This window comes from Enhydra lutris, unplaced genomic scaffold (genome assembly GCF_002288905.1).
Source record: "Enhydra lutris kenyoni isolate GAN:26980312 unplaced genomic scaffold, ASM228890v2 scaffoldscaffold39, whole genome shotgun sequence".
Lineage (NCBI taxonomy): Eukaryota > Metazoa > Chordata > Mammalia > Carnivora > Mustelidae > Enhydra > Enhydra lutris.
In genome coordinates, this window is record NW_019154123.1 from 25,010,996 (window position 1) to 25,033,477 (window position 22,482).

The following is a 22,482-nucleotide window of genomic DNA, read 5'->3' on the forward strand; positions in this document are numbered from 1 at the left end:
GCAGTTTGAAAAACATTGCATCAAATGACTGTATTAAGTGAACTTCAAAAAGAATTCCAGGTTATTCCAGAAGCTGTAAAACCAGCACAATTTTTCCGGTAGTATATTCCACACCATTAATAATAAGTGATCAATAGGTGCCAACCCCATATCATTTGGCTGCATTGGATGGTCTTTTAAGAAAGAAAGAGAGAGAGAAAAAAGAAAGGAGGAAGGGAGGCATCCATGAACTCTCACTGAAGGATACATAAGAATTTAATAATAACATGAGTTGGGGTGCCTGGCTGGCTTGGTCAGTGGAGTATATGGCTCTTAATCTTGGGGTTGTCATGTTGGATGTGGAGATGACTTAAAAAAAAATAACAACATGAGTTGCTTGAGGGACAGAGAATTGAGTATCTTTGGGTGGAGGTAGTGATTTTTTGTTGTTTTTAAAATTTGAACCATGTGAATATATTCTACATATTAAATTTAAAATAATAAATTCTACTTCTACATTATTAGAGAAAAAAGAAGGGAGGGGAATCCATTTTGGATCTGGGTTTGTTCAATAAAGATTGCTATGCTAGATTAGCAGTGTCTTTCACAGGAGTGAGAGATAATAACTTTTGTGCTGTGTTTGCTGTCCCTGATCTAGATGATCTACATTGACAGTTCTATAAAAGAATGTTTAGAGGATTCACTAAGAAGGGTTAATCTGTGTCCCATTCCCTGATTATTTTAAGGGGTTATACAGTTTAGAATTTTTTTTTCAAGAGAACATGGCTAATTTGAACAGTTCAGTGCTTAATTAGAAGTTTTAAAAAATTTTTTAACTTGTTATTTAGAAATAATTTCAAACTTAGAGAAAAATTAAATAAATAAGAATGATAATACATAATACCTATTCCCAGAGTCACCTTTTGTTAACATTTTACTCCATTTAGTTTATCGTTTTTATCTTCCTATCTGATTTATTTTTGTCTGAATCATTTGAGAGAAGCTTAAAATACCATGCCCCTTTATTCCTTACTACTTTGAGGTGTATTTTCTAAGATTAAGGGTATTCTCTTAACAATGGAACAGATACCAGCCCTAGTAATATTGATATCCTACTTGAATCTACTGCCTGTTTTCCATTTTTGTCAGTTGACCCAGAGATGTCCTTTAATAGCATTTTCCCCTTCTCTGGCTCAGGATCTAGATCAGGTTTAGGTATTGCATTTAGTATTGTCTCTTTAGCTTCCTTTGATCAGAAACATTTTACAACCTTTATTTCTTCTTTACAACATTGAGATTTTTTAATATAGCCCCCCCCTTTAAAAAATAGAATGTGGATCATTTTGATATTCTTTCAGGATTAGAATCAGATTATGCATTCTTGGCTAGAATACTATATAGCTGATATGTCTTTCTGAGGATATCACAACTGAAGGCACAGGAATTCCATCTACCCCTCATTAGTAATGTTAGAGTACTCAGTAGTCAAGATGTTATCTAGTTTCTGCTGTATAATAAATATTTTCCCTTTGCCACAAATAAGTAATCCACGGGAAGACATTTTTTTTTTTTTAAAGATTTTATTTATTTATTTGACAGAGAGATCACAAGCAGGCAGAGAGGCAGGCAGAGAGAGAGAGGAGGAAGCAGGCTCCCCTAGAGAGCAGAGAGCCCGATGCGGGGCTCGATCCCAGGACTCTGAGATCATGACCTGAGCCGAAGGCAGCGGCTTAACCCACTGAGCCACCCAGGCGCCCCGGGAAGACATTTTTTAAATCATGCAAAATTTCCTGCTCCTCACCAAAATTTCCACCTGGATTTACCATTCATTGATTGTCCTTGCTTGATCCAGTCTTTACTGTGTTGGTTGCAAAGATGCTGATTTTTCCAGTTAAGCACTACCTACACATTTACCAGTTGGAACTCAGCATTCTGTTGTAAGCAAGAGTTCTCCTTTCTACTCCACTTACTTGTTCTTACAAACTCCTCAATTACTCGTATTTAACCAGTGGTTCATACTTCATTATTCTGTGAAGTAGAGGATTTATTTCTGGAATTAGTGGATGACATCAGGAGGTCAGTGACCAACCTGAAATTGTGTGGCAGGTTGTGTGTGTGGACAGTTTTCTGAGGACGGTGTCCATAACTTTAACCAGAATCTCTAAAGAGGTTTTTTTTTTTTAAGAGTTTATTTATTTATTTGACAGAGATAGCAAGTAGGCAGAGAGGCAGGCAGAGAGAGAGGAAGCAGGCTCCCCGCGAGCAGAGAGCCTGATGCGGGACTCAATCCCAGGACCCTGGGATCATGACCTGAGCTGAAGGCAGAGACTTTAACCCACTGAGCCACCCAGGCGCCCCAAGAGTTCTTGATTCAAACAGGATTAAGTCCCACTAGGTTGAATAGTTAAATGTTAAGCTCTCTGTAATCCTTATATATTTGTGTATTCCTTTTTAAAAATTTATTAATTATTTTTATTAACATATATTATTTGCCCCAGGGGTATGTTTGTATATTCTTTGCCGGTTTTCTACCCCAAGTGATAAATAACTGAAGTGTTAGAATGGTAGTGTGTGTCCTTCTGTAGGTACATTCCAGTTTTTTATCTGCTGTTTTTAACTGCAACTGAAAGTAGTATTATATTTTGGTTTCCTTATTTTTTTTGCTGGAATATATAATAAATGTTAATATCTTCATTGCCACTGTAGCAGCAATTTATGGTGTATAGAACCAGTCTTTTGAAGCAACAAATTACCTTGATTTAATTTGAAATTTTAACACGAATGTTTTTTACACTGTAGTTTTATTAGCTCTTTGGGAGTGAGCTACATGATGTTGTGCACTGAAAATTACCCAAATGTTCTGGCCTTCTCTTTCCTGGATGAGCTTCAGAAGGAGTTCATTACTACTTATAACATGATGAAGACAAATACTGCTGTCAGACCATACTGTTTCATTGAATTTGGTAAGGGCCTGATTTTTTTCTTTTCATTATCCTGTGTCTATCCAATCATAAATGATTTTTCATATAATACTGGGGGCCAGGGGGAAAACTCAGAAAATTTTGCTACCTTGCTTTTGATAGAATAACTTGACAAATGGTCAATAAATTATGGCAACTTCTTTTGGCCCATTTGAAAAAAATTGTGTTTGGGCTGTGGAGGGGATTGTGATTATTGGCACAAAGAATTAATCCGAGGGGACAATCTCTCAATGCGAAATTTATAAGCCAGAGATTCAGAGTTCTGTGTTTATGTGATAATCTTTTATAGTCTGCTTAATGTAGAACGGAGGTTGGCAAACATTTGCTGGAAAGTACCAGATAGTACATATTTTAAACTTTAAGGACCATATGGTCTCTGTCACAACTATTCAGCCCTGCCACTGTGGCTTGAAAGCAGCCATAGGCAATACATAAATGAATGAGTATAGTTATATTCCAATAAAACTTTATTTACATAAGCAGTCAGCAGGCTCACTTTGGCTTCTGGGCATTAGTTTGCTTGACTCCTGGTGTATGAGGAGAAAAAAGTAAAACCAAGTTGTAAATAATGAAAGTAAAATCAGAAGATATTTAGAAAGTGTCTTTTATTGATTTCACTAAATTCATTGTTTAAAATATACATTCTAATGGTGAAAGCAATAAATATAACAGGTTTTTAAGAATATGCAACTTACAGCATATGTTCTTATGTAATTACAATTGGTAAACACTGACAGACTTAATATTTTATGAGAGATGAAACCATATAAAAATTAAGACTTTGGTTTAAAATTAAAGCTGTTTTTTTTTTGTTTGTTTTTTAATTTAACATAATTCCTTGAAGGGAATATTATAGTAGAAAGTCTCACAGTCATGAAGTGTTAAATCCTTATTTTATTTATAATTATTTCTAGAATATAATTTCTGGAGTGAAACACTGATGACTCCATGATATATAAACTATTAAACACAAATAATATTTGAATATTCCATGACAAATTGAGTAGTTTTTTTTTTTTTTTTTAAGATTTTATTTATTTATTTGAGAGAGAGAGACAGTGAGAGAGAACATGAGAGGCGAGAAGGTCAGAGGGAGAAGCAGACTGCCCTTGGAGATGGGAGCCCCATATGGGACTTGATCCTGGGACTCCGGGATCGTGACCTGAGCTGAAGGCAGTTGCTTAACCAACTGAGCCACCCAGGCGCCCCAGATTTAGTAGTTTTTGGACAAAAAAATTAAACTGTTGATCTGCAGAATTTATTCTATAAATATCACACTCTTAAATTAATTAACAAATGACTGCAAGGAAATTTATTTTTATTTTGCATAGATAACTTCATTCAGAGGACCAAGCAGCGATATAATAATCCCAGGTCTCTTTCAACAAAGATAAATCTGTCTGACATGCAGATGGAAATCAAGTTGAGGCCCCCTTATCAAATTTCCATGTGTGAACTGGGGTCGGCCAATGGAGTCACATCTGCATTTTCTATTGACTATAAAGGTGCTGGTAAGATTTCTTCTGGTGAGTTATGGATCTCAGTTACAAACTATTTCATTAAAAAAAACTTTTGTAAGAACTGAGTAACTCTTGTAAATTAATTACTTTATTCTAATATTTTAAAGCAAGTACATGAGAGAATGTAGAAATTTAAAGTAATTCTCCCAGTAGTTTACACGGTAATCTACCAGATATGTGACTAATCAGGAGAATACTTTAAATAGCAATCTCAGAGGAACTCTGCTAGGGACATGTTTAAGAATTTTTCTTAATTGTTTCTTAAATATTTCTTTATAATTTGTTTTCAAGAAGTGAATAATTGTTAATTTGTAATATATATTTATGTACATGTAAGTGTTTTGCATTATATCAGAATGGCTACATTCAAGGCCAGGTTTCTTGATTATTATAGAAAATGGGATTATCTACCCAAACCTACCCTCCCAAACAAGAAATACCATATTCAACAGTTGTGACAGTAGAGAATCTGTTTAAAAATGGAAACCTCATTATTGTATAAGGTAGCATATGTCATTGTTGAATTGCTTGTTTAAAAAATTCCATGTAATTCCAACTTGTTTGTCTAAGTTCTCTGACTTTTTCTCCGCTTGTCAGCTATGCCAGAGTAGCACTTCAGAACTTTGAAATCAGCAGTTCTGTGTTCTTTCTATCCTATTACTCTGATCAATTGCAGATATAATCAGTTTCCTTAGCCTTTTGTTCTGTGACATTTTGAAACCCTCCCCATCCTGGAAGCTGCTTCTGTGTGTGCTTTAGTTTGTTAGTATTCTTCAAATGTGGCATTCAGGACCGAACACATTTCTTCAGTTGATTAATTCAAATTATGGGAGAAAGGGGGATGCAAATTTTAGTAAAATAATCCAGTCATTCAGGAAACAAATACAAAAACAGGCAAATACCAGTAGCAAGCCCCAGGAGAGGAAGTGGATCAGTACTCATAGTTGTTACAATGTGTTTTCTAAAATGTCCAGTTTCCAACAAAAAATATAAGACGTGTGGAGGAAGAGGAAAGTATAATCCATATATGAGGGGGGGGAAAGCAGGTAATAGAAACTGCCTTTAAGAGTGATCAGATGTCAGATTTAACAAAGACTTTGAAGTAGCCATTGTAACTATGTTCAGAGAACTAAAGGAAACCATGATTAAAGAAGTAAGGAAGGTATGACAATGATGTTGTATCAAATAGACAATATCAATAAAGAAATAGAAATTATAAAGAAAAAGAGCCAGCTGGAACTTCTGGAATTAAACCAATATAGTTGAAATAAAAAATTTACTAGTAGGCTCAGCAGTAGAATTGAACTGACAGTAGCAAAAGTTAGCAGATTTGAAGATAAATCAGTAGAGATTTTCCAATCCAAAGAACAGAGGAAAAAGAAGGAAGAAGAAAGAACAGAACCTCACAAAAATATGGGGCACTTAAGCACACCAGTATATGCATGATGGGAGAACCAGAAGGAGAGGAGAAAAGGAAAGGAGCAGAAAAAGTATTTGAAGCAATAATGGGTGAAAAGGTTCCGGATTTACTCAACAACATTACTCCTCCAGGAAGCTCATTGAGTTCCAAATAACCATGCAAGAGGTCCACAAATAGATGAATCATATTAAAAATCTGGAAGATCAAGACAATGAGAAAATCTTGAAACCAGTGAGAGAAAAAAACAACTTGTCACTTATAAGGGAGCCCCAGTAAGATTAACAGCTGACTTCTCAACAGAAACAGTGGCAATCAGGAGGCAGTGGGACAACATGTTCAAAATGCTCAAAGAAAGAAAAAAGTATTAGTCAAGAATCCTCTATCCAGCACAGCTATCGTTCAAAAATAAGGTGAAATAAAGACATTTGCAGATAGCAGAAGCTGAGAGAATTGTTGCTGGCAGACTCATATTACAAGAATTACTAAAGGAAATTCTTTAGGCTGACGAGTGAGCTAGACAGTAATTTGAATCCACACCAACAAAATCAAAGAACAACAGTAAAGGTAATTATAAGACAGTCATTTTTTTCTTCTTTGTTTTGTTGACTGATATAAAAAGTAAGTGTATAAAACTAATGTATTGTTGGCCTATAATGTATAGAAATGTAATATATATTTTTCATAACAGCACACAGGAGGTGGATGGGGGCAGAACTTCACTGGACTAAAGAAATGACTCCAGATGATAATTTGAATCCACAGGAACAAATGAAGAAAGCCAGAAGTGATAAGAATTTATATTAATAAAACTTACAAAAATTGCTGTCCTCTTAGTTGCTCTAAAAGACATAAAATTATGTAAAGTAATAATTGTTAGCAATTTGTAATGTTTATAAATGTAATTTGTATACAACAATACCACAAAAAGGGAAGAAAAGGAATAGCGCTCTATAGGAGTAATGTTCCTATAGCTCTTTGGAATTAAGTTAGTATAAATATGAAGCTATTTCTGGTAAGACGTATATGGGAAGTCCTAGAGTAGCCACTAAGTAAATCACTTAAAAAAATAGTGAAAATCATTAAAGAAATTAAAGTGCTACAGTATAAAACATTCATTTAATGCAATGATAGACTGAAGGAGAAATAGAGCAAAAAAGGGCATAACACATAAAGAAATAAGTAAAATGGCATATGTAAATCACTGTCAATAATTAATGAGATTGGATTTAAAAATGTGAGTGGATGAAACATTCCAGTCAAAAGTTGAAAATTATAAAAGTGGATTAAAAAAATCAAAAGGTAGAAATAGATTGAAAGTTAAAGGAAAAAAAACATATAATACAAATAGTAACTGAAAGAGAGGTGGAGCGGCTTTTTGATACTAGACAAAACGGGTTTTAGGACAAAATTTGCTACTAGAGACAAAGAAGGACATTTTATAATAATGATAAAAAGTTAATTGATTAACATGTAACAATTATAAAAATATAGGTGCATTTAACAACAAAGCTCTCAAATACGTGAAACAAAATCTGCCAGAAATGAAGGGAGACATAGACACTTAAACAGTAATGGTTGAAGACTTAATACCCAACTTTCAATAATGGATAGAATAGGCAGAAGATAAACAAGGGAACAGAAGATTTGAACAATGCCATAAACCAACTAAATCTAATAGCTATAGAACACTCCAGTTAACATTAGAAAATATATTCTTAAGCATATGTGGAACATTCTCCTGTAGGGTAGACTTTATGCTAAGCCATTAAAATACAAAACCTTCATAAATTTAATAGGCTAACAATAATACAAAGTATATTCTGTAACTGCAGTGAAATGAAATTAGATGTTAATAACAAAAGAATTTGCAAAACTCAAATATGTGGAAATTAAACAATACACTCCTGAATAATAAATGGGTCAAAGAAGAAATCAAAAGGGGAATTTATACTGGGAGATGAATGAAGATGAAGACACAATATAACGAAATCTGAGATGCAGCTAAAGTTGTACTTAGAGGAAATTTTATTGCTATGAATACCTTTTTTTTTTTTTAAAGAAGATCTCAAATGAATAATGATCTGCCTAAAGATAATAGAAAAAAAAGCAAATTAAACCTAAAATAAAGAGGAAGGAAATAATCAAGATTATGAAATGAAAATTAAATAGAAAATAGAAGAATAGAGAAAAATCAATAAAACCAAAAACTGGTTCTTTGAAAAGATAAAATTAACAATCCTTTAGCTAGATTGACCGAGAAAAAAGAAATTACTAGAATCAGAAATGAAAGGACATTTCTACTGATCTTACAATACAAAATAAAGAATTTTAAAGGAACACTGAACAGTTGTGTGCTGATGAATTAGACTACTTTGATGAAATGGGCATATTCTTAGAGATACACAAATTACTAAAACGGACTCAAGAAGAAGTAAATAAACTGTATCCAAAATAGGGATTAAATTACTAATAAGAAACTACCGGGTTGCTTGGGTGGTTCAGTCAGTTAAAAATCTGCTTTTGGCTCAGGTCAATATCTGGGGTCTTGGGATCAAGCCCTGCATTGGGCTCCATGCTCAGACAAGAGCCTGCTTCTCCCTCTCCCTCTGCTTTTTCCCTTGCTTGTGTGTGCCCACTCTTCTCTGTCAAATAAATTAAATCTTAAAAAAAAAAAAAATTCCAGAAAGGAAATAGTTAAAAAAAAGGGGGGGGTGGGGAGAAAGAGAGAAACTACTGACAGGGGTTCCTGGCTGGCTAAATGGGTGAATGGGACTCTTTTGGGTGTAGAGATTACTTAAAAATAAAAATCTTTAAAAAAACAAAAAGGAGAAAAAAAGAAACCATTGACAAAGAAAACCCTAGTTTGAAATGGCTTCACTGGAGAATTTTACCAGTTTAAGAATTAACCAGTTCTTTAGAAACTCTTCCAAAAAATGGAAGAGAGGGAAAACTTTTCAACCCATTCTTTGAGGCCAGTATTATCCTAATACAAAACTAGATAAAGACATCACAAGAAAAGAAAACTACAGACTAATAATATCTCATATGAATATGGACCACAGTCCTCAAAAAAAAAAAAAAAAAAAAAAAAAAGCCAGCAGACCAAATCCAGCCACATAAAAATTACTATATACTGTGACCAAGTGGGATTAATCCAGGAATGCAGGGTTGGTTTAACATCTGAAAATCAATTAATATATACAATATCAACAGAATAAAAAACAATCTCATGGTCATCTCAGTAGATAAAGAAAAAGCATTTTTAAGAAGTCCCAACAGTCTTTCATTATTAAAAATACCCAGCAAACTAGGAATAGAAACTTGTTCAGTGTGATCATCTGCAGAAAACCCAAGCTGTACTCAGATGTAATGGTGAAAGATTGATGCTTTCTCCTAAGATCAGGAACAAGACAGCAATGTCTGTTCTTAGTAGTTTTTTTTTTTTTTTAAGATGTATTTATTTGAGAGAGCAAAAGCCAATGTGGTTGGGGGGCAGAGGGAGAGAGAAACTCAAGCAGACTCTTGATGAGTGTGAATCCCAAAACTGGGCTTGATCCTCATGACTGTGAGATTAGACCCAAGCTGAAACCAAGAGTCAGATGCTTAACTGACTGCACCACCCAGGCACTCCTCGCTAGTTCTATTCAAAGTAGTATCTGAGGTTTTAGATAGAGCAGTTGAGCAAGGAAAAGGAAAAAAAAAAAAAAAGCATCTGATTGCAAAGGGAGAATTAAAATAACTTCATATATAACATGATCTTAAATATAGAAAATCCTAAAGATTCCACTAAAAAAAACTATTAAAACCCAACATCTTTAGCAAGGTTGCAGGATACAAGATCAATATACAAAAATCATTTATGTTCTATATACCAGTAATGAACAATCTGAAAATGAAATTAAGAAAATCCTAGCAACTACTAGATGAAACAAGACAGATTATACTTTGTATTGTTTGCAATTTAAAAGAAAGAAAATTCCTTACAATGAAAACTACAAAACATAGAAAGAAATTTAGAAAACCTAAATTAATGGCAAGTCGTCCAATGTTCATAGAAGACAATATTGTTAAAACTGGCTGTACTTCTCCAACTTACGTATAGATTCAGCAAAATCTCTGAAAATTTCAGCTGTTTTTTTTTTTTGGCAGAAATTGACAAGCTGATCCTAACATTTATTTGGAAATACCACAGGTCAAAATAGTCAAAATAATCTTGAAAAAGAATAAAAATGAAGGATTCACACTTCCAAGCAGAAATGAACCCTTACTTTATAGTCAGTTAATTTTTAATAGGGATGCCAAGAGAGTGGTGAAAGAATAGACTTTTCAACAAATGATGATGGGACAAGTGGATATCCACTTGCAAAAGAATGAAGTTGGACCCCTACCTTAAAAATTTAAAAAACTAAAAATGGACCAAAGACTTAAATTTAACCACTAAAACTATACAACTTTTAGAAGAAAACATAGATGTAAAATCTTTGTGACTTTGTATTAGACAGTGGTTTTTTAGACTTGACACCAAAAACACAAGAGAAAAAATTAAAGTGGGCTTCATCAAAGTTAAAAAATGAACTTTTGGGACTTCATCAAAATCAAAAGCTTCTGCACAGCAAAGGAAACAGTCAACAAAACAAAGAGGCAACCCACGGAATGGGAGAAGATATTTGCAAATGACAGTACAGACAAAAGGTTGATATCCAGGATCTATAAAGAACTCCTCAAACTCAACACACACAAAACAGACAATCATATAAAAAAATGGGCAGAAGATATGAACAGACACTTCTCCAATGAAGACATACAAATGGCTATCAGACACAGGAAAAAATGTTCATCATCACTAGCCATCAGGGAGATTCAAATTAAAACCACATTGAGATACCACCTTACACCACTTAGAATGGCCAAAATTAGCAAGACAGGAAACACCATGTGTTGGAGGGGATGTGGAGAACAGGGAACCCTCTTACACTGTTGGTGGGAATGCAAGTTGGTACAGCCACTTTGGAGAACAGTGTGGAGATTCCTCAAGAAATTAAAAATAGAGCTTCCCTATGACCCTGCAATTGCACTACTGGGTATTTACCCCAAAGATACAGATGTAGTGAAAAGAAGGGCCATCTGTACCCCAATGTTTATAGCAGCAATGGCCACGGTCACCAAATTGTGGAAAGAACCAAGATGCCCTTCAGTGGACGAATGGATAAGGAAGATGTGGTCCATATACAGTATGGAGTATTATGCCTCCATCAGAAAGGATGAATACCCAACTTTTGTAGCAACATGGACAGGACTGGAAGAGATTATGCTGAGTGAAATAAACCAAGCAGAGAGAGTCAATTATCATATGGTTTCACTTATTTGTGGAGCATAACAAATAGCATGGAGGGCAAGGGGAGATGGAGAGGAGAAGGGAGTTGAGGGAAATTGGAAGGGGAGGTGAACCATGAGAGATTATGGACTCTGAAAAACAATCTGAGGGTTTTGAAGGGGCCGGGGGTGGGAGGTTGGGGGAACCAGGTGGTGGGTATTGGAGAGGGCACAGATTGCATGGAGCACTGGGTATGGTGCAAAAACAATGAATTCTGTTACGCTGAAGATAAATTTAAAAAATTAAAAAAAAAAATTTTTTTTTTTTAGGTGGAGTGCCTGCGTGGCTCAGTGGGTTAAAGCCTCTGCTTTCAGCTCAGGTCATGATCCCAGAGTCCTGGGAAAGAGTCCCCGTGTTGGGTTCTCCGCTCAGTGGGGAGCCTGCTTCCCCCTCTCTCTCTCTGCCTGCCTCTCTGCCTACTTGTGATCTCTGTCTGTCAAATAAATAAATAAAATCTTAAAAAAAAATTTTTTTTTTAAAAGTAGGCTTCATGGTCAGTGTGGAGCCCAGTGCAGGGCTTGAACTCACAACTCTGAGACCAAGAGTCAGACACTTAATGCTTAACTGACTGAACCATCCAGATGCCCCCAAAGTTAAAAATTTTGTTTTTTAACAGACACTATCAATAAATTGAAGATAATCCACAGAAAATCATATATTTCCTAAGGGATTTGTATCCAGAATATATAAGTAACAATAATAACAATAAAAAGATAATCAGTTTTTAAATGAGAAAAGGATTTGAATAGATACTTCTATGAAAATGTGCAACTGGCTAAATAACACATGAAAAGATGCTCCACCTTATTAGTCATCATGGAATGGAAAGCAAATGATAAGGAGATACCACTTCACACCCACTAGGATGGCTGTAGTTTTATAAAGTAGTAAAGTATTAGCAAAGATATGGAGAAATTGGAATGCTCCTGTAATGCTGCTAGTGTTGCAAAATGGTGAGCTGCTTTGGAAAATACTGTGGAAGTTCCTTAAAAAGGTAAATATAGTTACCACATGACCTCACAATTCTCATCCTTGAAAATTGTGATTTGAAAATGTAAGTCTTGGGGCGCCTGGGTGGCTCAGTGGGTTAAAGCCTCTGCCTTAAGCTCGGGTCGTGATCCCAGGGTTCTGGGATCGAGCCCCGCATCGAGCCCCGCATCGGGCTCTCTGCTCAGCGGGGAGCCTGCTTCCCTTCCTCTCTCTCTGGCTGCCTCTCCACCTACCTGTGATCTCTGTCTGTCAAATAAATAAATAAAAAATCTTAAAAAAAAAAACTTTAATAAAAAAAAAAATAAGTCTGAATAAAAATCTGTACGTGAATATTTTTAGCACTATGATTCATAGAAGCCAAGAAGTTGAAATAATGCAAACATCCATCATCTGATGAATGAATTAACAAAATATGGTGTATACATGCATCTGAATATTAAGGAGTTAAAAAGGAATGAAGTATTGGTGCATGATACAACATGGATGAACCTTAAAAACATTATGCTAAATGAGAGAAGCCAGATACAAGAGGCCATATATTTACAGTTTCATTTATACAAAGTGTTCAGAATAGGCAAACCCATAGAGACAGAAAGTAGCCTAATGGTTGACAGGAGCTGGAGAGGTACAGGGAATTAGGCAGTGACTACTAATACTTATGAGATTTCTTTTTGAGGTGATGGAGATTGTGGAATTAGATAATGATTGCACAATTCTATAAATATTAAAACTCTTTTTAATTATATACTTTTATTTTTAGAGAATGTGCATGTGTGTTTGCAAGTAGGAGCAGGGCAGAGGGAGAGGGAGAGAGAGAATCTTAAGCAGGCTCCATGCTCAGTACAGGGCCTGATGTGGAGGTAGATCTCACAACCCTGAGATCATGGCCTGAGCCAAAATCAAGAGTTGGATGCTTAACCAATTGTGCTCCCCCAGGTGCCCCTGAATTATATACTTTTAAAGGGCGAATTTTATTGTATTCAGATTATATTTCAATTTTTTAAATCAGTAATTAATGAGAGAGTTATTACTTTCAAGACTTCTTCCAGTAGTGATTGAGTAGGCAATTCAGACCAATAGTTCCACAAAATACATGTAGGAAAGGTGAGTAGAATGTATATATTCTATAGAATATGTAGGTAAAAAAAATATGTATATATATATAGGTCTGATATGATACAGAATTTAAAATATAATCTTCCTGAAGTCTTTGGATATCCAACAAGATTAAGAATTACTGGGATATAGAAAAGGATGGAGGCCTATGGAGATGAGCTTAATGTTTGGAGCTATTTTTTCTTTAGGGGCTTTTACCATACTGGAGGGAACAGTTGTGACAGCCACTCAAGACTAGGGAGACAGGGTTTAGAAAGTAGGGTCCACAAGCCTCCACCCCAGCTTTGGGTTTGGGCTTTAGATGTTGGCACTCTAGGAAAATAGGTAGGCAGGAGTATGAAGTAGACAGTCTTAGGAGGACTGCAGCTTAGTTTTGAATCATATTGGTCTCTAAAATTGGATTGAGTGAATTCCACGGTGCTATGCTCCAAATATACTGGCAGAAGCAAACAAACGTGTTTCCTAAAGGGAATAGTCACATAAGCTTCAAATTGTATCTACAATAATATTTTGAAAATAGAATGGTAACCAGTGAAGTAACCAGGCATAAATCACCGGGCACTTGAATTACAAGAACACAAACCATTACACACACACACACACACACACACCCCCACCCACCCACCCCTGGTCTCCTAGGAGTCATGGAAGCCAGAAGACCATTTAGGTATCTTCTGACGGTTAAAAGAAAATAACTACAAATGTGGATTCTGTGCTTAACAAAAATATACTGAAAAAATGAAATGGCAAGAGTGGCTATCCTTGTGTTCCTGATCTTAGCAGGGAAAGCATTCAGTCTTTCATGGTTAAATATGATGTCACCTTAGGGTTTATGTAAATGCTTTTTTTTATCCAGTTGATAAAATGCTTTTATATTCCCAGTTTGATGTATGGTTTGTATCAGAAATGAAAGTTACATTGTGTTACTTTGTCTATATTTATTGAAATGATTGTATGATTTTTCTTTTTAAAGTCATTATGTGGCAAATTACATTGATTGCTTTCCAAATGTTAAACCAACCTTGCATTTCTGTGATAAACCCCACTTGGTTATAATATCCTTTTTATATATTGTGAGATTCAATTTGCTAACATTTAAAAATTTTATATATGTTTTCATGTGGGAATTGGTTTATAGTTTGTTTATAGTTTTCCTTTTTTGTAATGTTTTTGTCTGGTTTTGCTATCAGATTAACATTGGTCTCAGAATAGATTGGGAGATATATTTTCTTCCATTTTTTTTTTGAAAATGTTTCTGTAGAATTTTTATTTCTTCTTTGTTCAGTATCGTGAAACTTTTTGAGCGTCTGGTTTTCTTTGTGGAAAGGTTTTTAACTACAAACCAATTCCTTTGATGAATGTTCAAGTTATCTGTTTCTTGAGTGAGTTTTAGTAGTTTGATTTTTTTGAAGGAAACTGTTCATCTTGCCTAAGTTAATGAACTTTGGGGCATAAGTTAATACTCTCTTATCCCTTTAATATCTGTAGAATTGCAGTGATACAATCATTCTCATTTCTGATATTGGAAATTTTTGTCTTTTGCTTCTTTCTCCTGATCATTTTTATTAGAGCTTAGCATTTTTATTGATTTTCTTAAAGAACCAGCTTTTGGTTTCATTGAACTTTTTATTTATTTTTTTTTATTTCATTGATTTATGATCTGATTTGTACTACTTCCTGTCTTCTCACTTAGGGTTTAATTTACTCTTCTTTCTCTAGGTTCTTGAGGCAGAAGTTGAGGTTATTTAAAAAAAATGTGGAGGTTATATTTTTATTTGAGATCTTCTTTTTAAATAGGCATTTAATAGTATATATTTTCCTATAAATACTGCTTTAGCTACATTCATAAAGTTTAATATATTTGTATTTTCACTTTCATACTATTTAAAATGCTTTTTAATTTCCCTTTTAGTTTCTTTTATGATCCACGGATTGTTTAGAAATGTGTTACATAGTTTTAAGAATTTAGAGATTTTTCCAGATATCCTTCCTTTCTTGATTTATAACTTAACTCCATTGTGGTCAGATACCAAACTTTGTATGATTCTAATTCTTTTAAGTTTATTGAAACTTGTTTTACTCTCCCAGATTATGTTCTATCTTGGCCATTTTTCTGTGTTCTGTGTTGAGAAGAATGTGTATTCTATGATTGTAGGGTGGACCTCTATAAATGTCATTTAGATCAAGTTGATGATAATGTTCAAATCTTTCATATCCTTTCTGATTTTCTGTAGACTCTCAGTTATTGAGAAGGTGGTGGTGAACTCTGACTATATTTGTGAATTTGTATCTTTCTTCTTTTAGGTCTCTGTCAGTTTTTGTTTTAAATATTTTAAAGCTTATTAAATATTTAGGATTGTTTTGTTCTTTTGATGCATGGACTCCTTTGTCATTTTGAAATGACCTTCTTTATACCTAATAATATTCTTAGTTCTGCAATCTACTTTATTAATACAGTCACTCTAACTTTTTCAAGTAGTATTGTAATAGTGTATCTTTTTCTGTCTTTTTTCTTTTAACATTTCTGGGTCTTTCTATTTATAGTGGTTGCTTTTTAGGTATTATTTAGTTGAGTCTGTTGGGGAAAAAAAATCCAATTTGACAGTATCTGCCTTTTCATTTAGGTGTTTAGGCGTTTAGGCCACTTATATTTAATGTGTTTATTAATGTGGTTGGGCTTTTTTTTTTTTTTTTTTTTTTTAAGATTTTATTTATTTATTTGTGAGAGAGAGCAAGAGAGTTAAAGAGTGAGCACAGGCAGGCAGAATGGCAGGCAGAGGCAGAGGGAGAAGCAGGCTTCCCTGCCAAGCAAGGAGCCCGATATGGGACTCGATCCCAAGATGCTGGGATCATGACCTGAGCCGAAGGCAGCCGCTTAACCAACTGAGCCACCCAGGCGTCCCGGGCTTTTTTTTTTTTTTAAGATTTTATTTTTAAGTAAGCATTACACCCCTCATGGGGCTCGGACCCACAACCACAAGATCAAGAGTCATATGCTCCACTGACTAGCCAGCTAGGTGCCCCCATATGGTTGGGTTCAAACCTACCATCATGATTGTTTGTTTTCTTTTTATCCCATCTGCTTTTAGTCACCTTTTTCTATTTTTCTGCCTTCCTTTAAATTATTTTTTGATCCCTTTTCTGTTCTTGGTTGACTTATTATACCTCTTCATTTCTTTGTTTGTTTTAGCAGGTGCCTTAGGGTTTATAGTATATACCTGATAGTTCATGGTAGGGGCACTAGTTTCTGCCATGGCCAAAAAGGAAGCCAGGAACTAGTTCTTGAAATGAAAACATTTTTCTTTTTGCCTAAGGGCCATGTCATTGCTTCAAAACCCAGGAGCCTCTTTTATGATTCTTCTTTCCGAATTTGCTACAGACTCAAAACATTATCTGTATGTTCTGCAAATATTTTGAACACCATTAGATCCGTGAGTCATAAGGGCTGAGTGGCAAAATGTTCTGTAATGCAGTCTAGATCTTTCAGTTGCTTTGGCTCTCTTCAGCCATTGTTATTCAGTAAACATGTTGGAGCAGTTTACCCAAGTCTTGTAATGTTGCTTTTGAAATCTAGAAAGGCATACTCAGCAGCATATCTTTTCTTAGTGGTAGGGGTTGCAAGGTCCATCTTGATTTTTACATTTAGTATACTTGAGACCATTAACCTCCAGAAACTTGACTGAGGTGGTAGGCTCCTATAATTTTGTTATTATTTTCCATACTCTTCCATACATGTATCATCTCAGGGTATCTGCTGTCTGTTCTTCAGATCCTGGCAGCATGAGGTTATCAACAAAATGGATCAGTATAATGTTCCAGGAGGTGTTAAGATGTTGGGTCCTTACAGGCCAAGGATCAGCAGACGTTTTCTATATATGGCCAGATAGCAAATATTTTAGATTTTACAGACCATATAAATGGTCTCTGTTACAACTACTTCACTCTGCTGGTATAATATAAAAACAAACATAGACAATGTGTGAAAGAATAGGTAAAGCTGTTTTGCAGTGAAGCTCTGTTTATAAAAACAGGTGGTGGGCTGGATTTGACCTGTGGGTCATAGTTTGCCAACCCCTGCTACATACTAATCTCTTGCTTAGAGTTGTTATAACCTGCTGGCAATATAGTAAATGTACTAAATGTGCTGCTATCTCTCTTTCTCTCTCTCTCTCTCTTTTCTGAGCAAGAGCTCAAGGGAGTGCTGGGGGAAGGGGGTGAGGGAGAGAGAATCCCAAGCAGACTGATGCTCAGTGTGGCGCCTGACATGGGGCTCAGTCTCACAACCCAGAGATCATGACCTGAGCCAAAATCAAGAGTTGGGTGCTTAACTGACTGTGCCCCCCAGGTGCTCCTATGCCCTGCTATCTTTATCAGGTAAAAGCAAAATGCTTCTGATTTTCTCTGTTTATTAGGTAGAGAAGAAAGTGTTAGCAAATTAGCACCTACATGTCATAGAATTAGTTGATTGTTCCATATGGAAAAGCGTGTGCAGTTGGAACCCACAGTAATCTGTTGTCTTCCTCTAGGACACTCTCATTTTGGAGCCTTAAACTGGAGAGTTAAATGGGTGTGTAGTAGGAATCACTATCTGTGCATATTTTCATAAGCCTTGGATGATGACACTGATTTCTGCATTTACCTTAGGGATTGATATTTTGATGATGTTTGGGTGGGGGAAGCTCAATGGCTTCCATTGGCCTTTCCTTTTCTAATAGTTCTCATTCCAAAGATCTGGCAGTCAGTGTTGCTACCAGAGTATCTGTCCATTACTGTACACACTCAGGATCTAGAAAATTAGTCTTTAATTTGGGGTAGGGGTCCATCCAACTTGACCTACCAAGAGAGAAATTCTGTTAGAAAGTTCATGTATTGTTTGACTTCTGTAAGTCCCCACTCTGACCTGTAGTCTGCAGTGGTATCTTGGATCACCAGACAGCAGACACTGGAAGATGGAGGAACATCTGGGATTTGGTAATTGTTTTAAGAAAGAGAGAGAAGAAATTTTAAGAAAGAGAAGTTTTTAAGTAATTCACAGTTAGAACTTACTTTAATATTAACATAAAATTTTCTTTTAATCCAGATGAAACCTGGGTAATACTTCCTATAATCTCTGAGTTTAAGTATGTTTTCCTATTTTCTTTCCTGAATAAAGTTATTTACTTTATTTTGGAATTTGGTTAATAATTATTTGACAGACATTACTCTTCAGGCCTTTTTCTCTGTTAGAGAGAAAGACTGTTAGACTATCTTATATTTGGTTTCTTGACTGTTTCTCTTTCTGACCTTTTGACCCCTCCCCGCACAGTCTAGCATGAATATTTTCTCTAATTTTCTGAAGTCTACAGATGTTCTGCTGTCCGTCATGGGTCAATATGTTAAGTTAAACACTAGGTCCTACTTTTACCTTTTTTATTTTCTTTTTAAAATATTTTATCATAGAGAAATTTCAAATAGCTACAAAGTAAACGGAATAGTGTAATGAACTTTCATGTACCTGTCACCCAGTTATAATAACTATATCAGCATCTTGCCATTCTTATTTTTTCTGTATCCCCACCCACTATCCACTCATCTAGTTGATAATCTACTTCTGTGGTTTTCTTTTCTTTCTTTCTTTCTTTCTTTTTTTTTTAAGATTTTATTTCTTAGAGAGAGAGACCAAGGTAGCAAGAGAGAGCACAAATGGGGAGGAGAGGGAAAAGCAGGTTCCCCATGGAGCAGGGAATCTGACTTGGGGCTCAGTCCCAGGACCAAGGATTGTGACTTGAGCCAAAGGCAGACACTTAACTGACTAAGCCACCCAGGCACACCCGTGGTTCTTTCTTTTTTAAGGAAAATTTGCACATATTAACATCTTTGCTGTATGATTTAGACACATGGATACATTTTTATAAACCACTCTTTTTAAAAGTATAGATTTTATTACTATTCAGGTATGGTAAGGCCAACAGATCAGGAGACAGCTGCCACTGAAAAGGTAGTTTGTTATACTCAGATCCCAAGAGAAGGGTTCACGCAACTCCACCCAGGCCCACGTGGGGAAGTGTAGGTGTTGGTCCAGAGGTGAGGGAGTGGGAGGAAAATATGAGCAAGAGCCTTTATTGTGCTTTCCCTAGGAAGGAACTGGAGAAGCAGGCTAAGCAGGTTTAGATTGGCTAGCTTGAGTACTTATGGCAGTCTCTGGGATAGAGGGCTGTCCTTTGTTGTCTGATACCTGACCCTGGGGTGATTCGGGCAGGGGGATAGTGGCACTGAGTGTGAGAGCCCCACAGAGGCGGTAAAGTGTGTGTGGACTTTGGGTTAGGGGATTTGATTTTGAAAAGCACTCTTGCAGATGAGTTGTTTGCTATCTCTGGGAATTAGATAGCCCTAAGGGCTGCCCTCTAGGGTCGGCAAGGCTCCAAGATATCAAAGCATCAAAATACAAAATATAAGAAAAAAAAACGAATACATATTCCTATCACGATATAGAATATTTCTATCTCCCTGGGAAGTTCTTTCATGTCTCCTCCCAATCTCCATCCCACCTCCAGACAACTATTGTTCTAATCTTTTACACTCTCGTTATTTTTGTTTGTTGTAGAACTTTATAGAAACAAGATTATATAGTGAACTCTTGTGTTCGTCCTCTTTTAGTACTATATCATATGTTGTAGGTCTCTGTAATTTGATCCTTTTTATTGCTGAGTAGCAGTCACTGAATGAACATGCCACATTCTGCCCATTCTCCTACTGATGGACATTAGCTTATTTCCAGTTTGGGGTTATAAAGCTTCTACAGATATTTGTCTTTTGTTAACATGTTTTCATTTCTTTTTTTTTTTTTTAAGATTTTATTTATTTATTTGACAGACAGAGATCACAAGTAGGCAGAGAGGCAGGCAGAGAGAGGGGGGGAAGTAGGCTCCTTGCTGAGCAGAGAGCCCGATGTGGGGCTCGATCCCAGGACCCTGGGATCATGACCTGAGCCAAAGGCAGAGGCTTTAACCAACTGAACCATCCAGGTGCCCCAACATTTTTCATTTCTTTTGAGTAAATACTAGCAGTGGAATTTACCAAATCAAAAGTGAGGTACATGTTTGACACTTTGAGAAATGGCCGGTTTTCTGAAGTAGTTGTACCATTTTACATTTTCATAAGCAGTGTATGAGAGTTTCAATTGCCCTACATTCTCATCAACATTTACTGTTGCTAATCTTTTTAATTTTATTATTCTGCTTTTATTTTTAAAAACTTCACAAAACTCTAAATTCAGTACATTTTTCTGTCTCTTTAACACCTTTATTTTTAGGATAAACACTAGATTAATCAGCCTTTTTCCACCTATGTGATTTTATAGACAATTTGTCAGTTGGCTGAGAATGGTACTCTATTTGCCCATGAGGCAAATAAATTTCCTAATCTCTCTCTCTCTCCCTCTCTCCCACACACACATGCCAATAAGTAAGATACAAGATAGAATGTGATACATGTTCCCAAAGAGATAAACAGAGATAAATGGAAGTACCACTTTCAGGCCCTAGGGCCTTGAACAACATACAGGGTTTTGACAGGTAATGATGTAAGAAAGGGCCTCACTGGTGAAAAGAATGGTGTGTTTTTAATACCATACAATTAGTTTCAGTTATAATTTAGTAATCAGTTATACTCATTTAGATGGAATGGACCTGAAATTTCTCTCATATGTCCTAAAATCTGTTTCTCCAGATATTTAGGGCATCATTGAATGACTGTACCTTCTGAACTTCGTTCTTGCCCAAAGCGTAGGCACTGTGGTATTATGAGGAGGTTTGAAGGTTAGAATACTACCATCATTTTGAATCTTCATAATGCTTCTTCTGGTATTCTCTTTCATCATTTTCCCTTTCTTTTGACTCTTCTGATTCCTCTACACTGAATTTTTTCATTCTACCTATAAATGTATTTAAATCTCCCTCCTCCACCACATTACAGGGGAAAAATTATTGTTTCTCAGTCCTAGTCTGTCACGCTGTCATCTTGGTTTTCTTTAGAGGCAGTAGCATTCACTTACTGCTTCTCTCTCTTACCATCAATAGTTATGTAGCCTCTTGCAGTCTAAATTTTGCCTTCACTCTTGTGAAATTGTTTTTATAAAGGGTCAACAACCATCTTTTAGTCAATAAATCTAATTTTTTTTTTTTCATTTTGAGTTCAAACTGTCTTTGGCTTGTCCACAGGCATTGTTATCCATATCTTTCTTCTGGATGGCCTCCGCTTTCTAAGCTTCTGAGGCTCTTTCCTCCTCTTGTTCTCCTAAATCTGTCTTCCTGACTCCTCGTCCTCCCTGCAAAGGTACTGTTTACCAAAGATTTGCCCAGGATTTGCCCTTGGGCTACTTCTTTCTCTAGTAATCTCATCCCAGCCCTTCCTTTCAGATACAAACCACATCTGTTTCTCCAGCTCTGCTACTCTTTCATTGCTTATTAAACATGTCTCATTATCACTACAAGTTTGATATGTTTAAAATGTCTCCATTCTCAGGGCACCTGGGTGGCTCAATCATTAAGCGTCTGCCTTCAGCTCAGGTCATGATCCCAAGATTCTGGGATCAAGCCTGCATCAGGCTCTCTGCTCAGCAGGAAGCCTGCTTCTCCCTCTCCCACTCCCCCTGCTTGTGTTCCTTCTCTCGCTGTGTCTATCGCGGTCAAATAAATAAATAGAATCTTTTTTCTTTTTTTAAAGATTTTATTTATTTATTTGACAGAGAGAGATCCCAAGTAGGCAGAGAGGCAGGCAGAGAGAGGGGGGAGCAGGCTCCCTGCTGAGCAGAGAGCCTGATGCGGGACTTGATCCCAGGGTCCTGGGATCATGACCTGAGCCGAAAGAAAACGCTTTAACTCACTGAGCCACCCAGGCGCCCCTAAATAGAATCTTTAAAAAAAAAAAAAGAAAAATCTCCGTTCTTGATCAAAGCTGAGTTTCTTCCAGCGTCTTTGTTGGTAGCACCATTAACTTTCTAATTACCCACACTTAAAATCTTGACATTTAAAAAAATTTTTTTCCCTTTTGTTTCCCATATCTAACTAGTTGCCATGTCTAGTAGTTTTAACCCCTGTGATATCACTCACCTCTTTCTTCTTT

The 22,482-nt window shown here is 35.9% G+C and overlaps 1 protein-coding gene across 2 annotated transcripts in view; it reads left to right on the forward strand.

The window, feature by feature from the left end:
- Positions 1–22,482, forward strand: part of LOC111155050 (SEC22 homolog A, vesicle trafficking protein) — a 66,521-nt gene that overhangs the window by 15,161 nt on the left and 28,878 nt on the right. For both annotated transcript variants that reach the window (XM_022515076.1, XM_022515077.1), the window contains exons 3-4: positions 2,779–2,942; positions 4,292–4,486. In XM_022515076.1, coding sequence (XP_022370784.1) covers positions 2,779–2,942; positions 4,292–4,486 — 359 coding nt within the window. The remainder of the gene's footprint in view (positions 1–2,778; positions 2,943–4,291; positions 4,487–22,482) is intronic.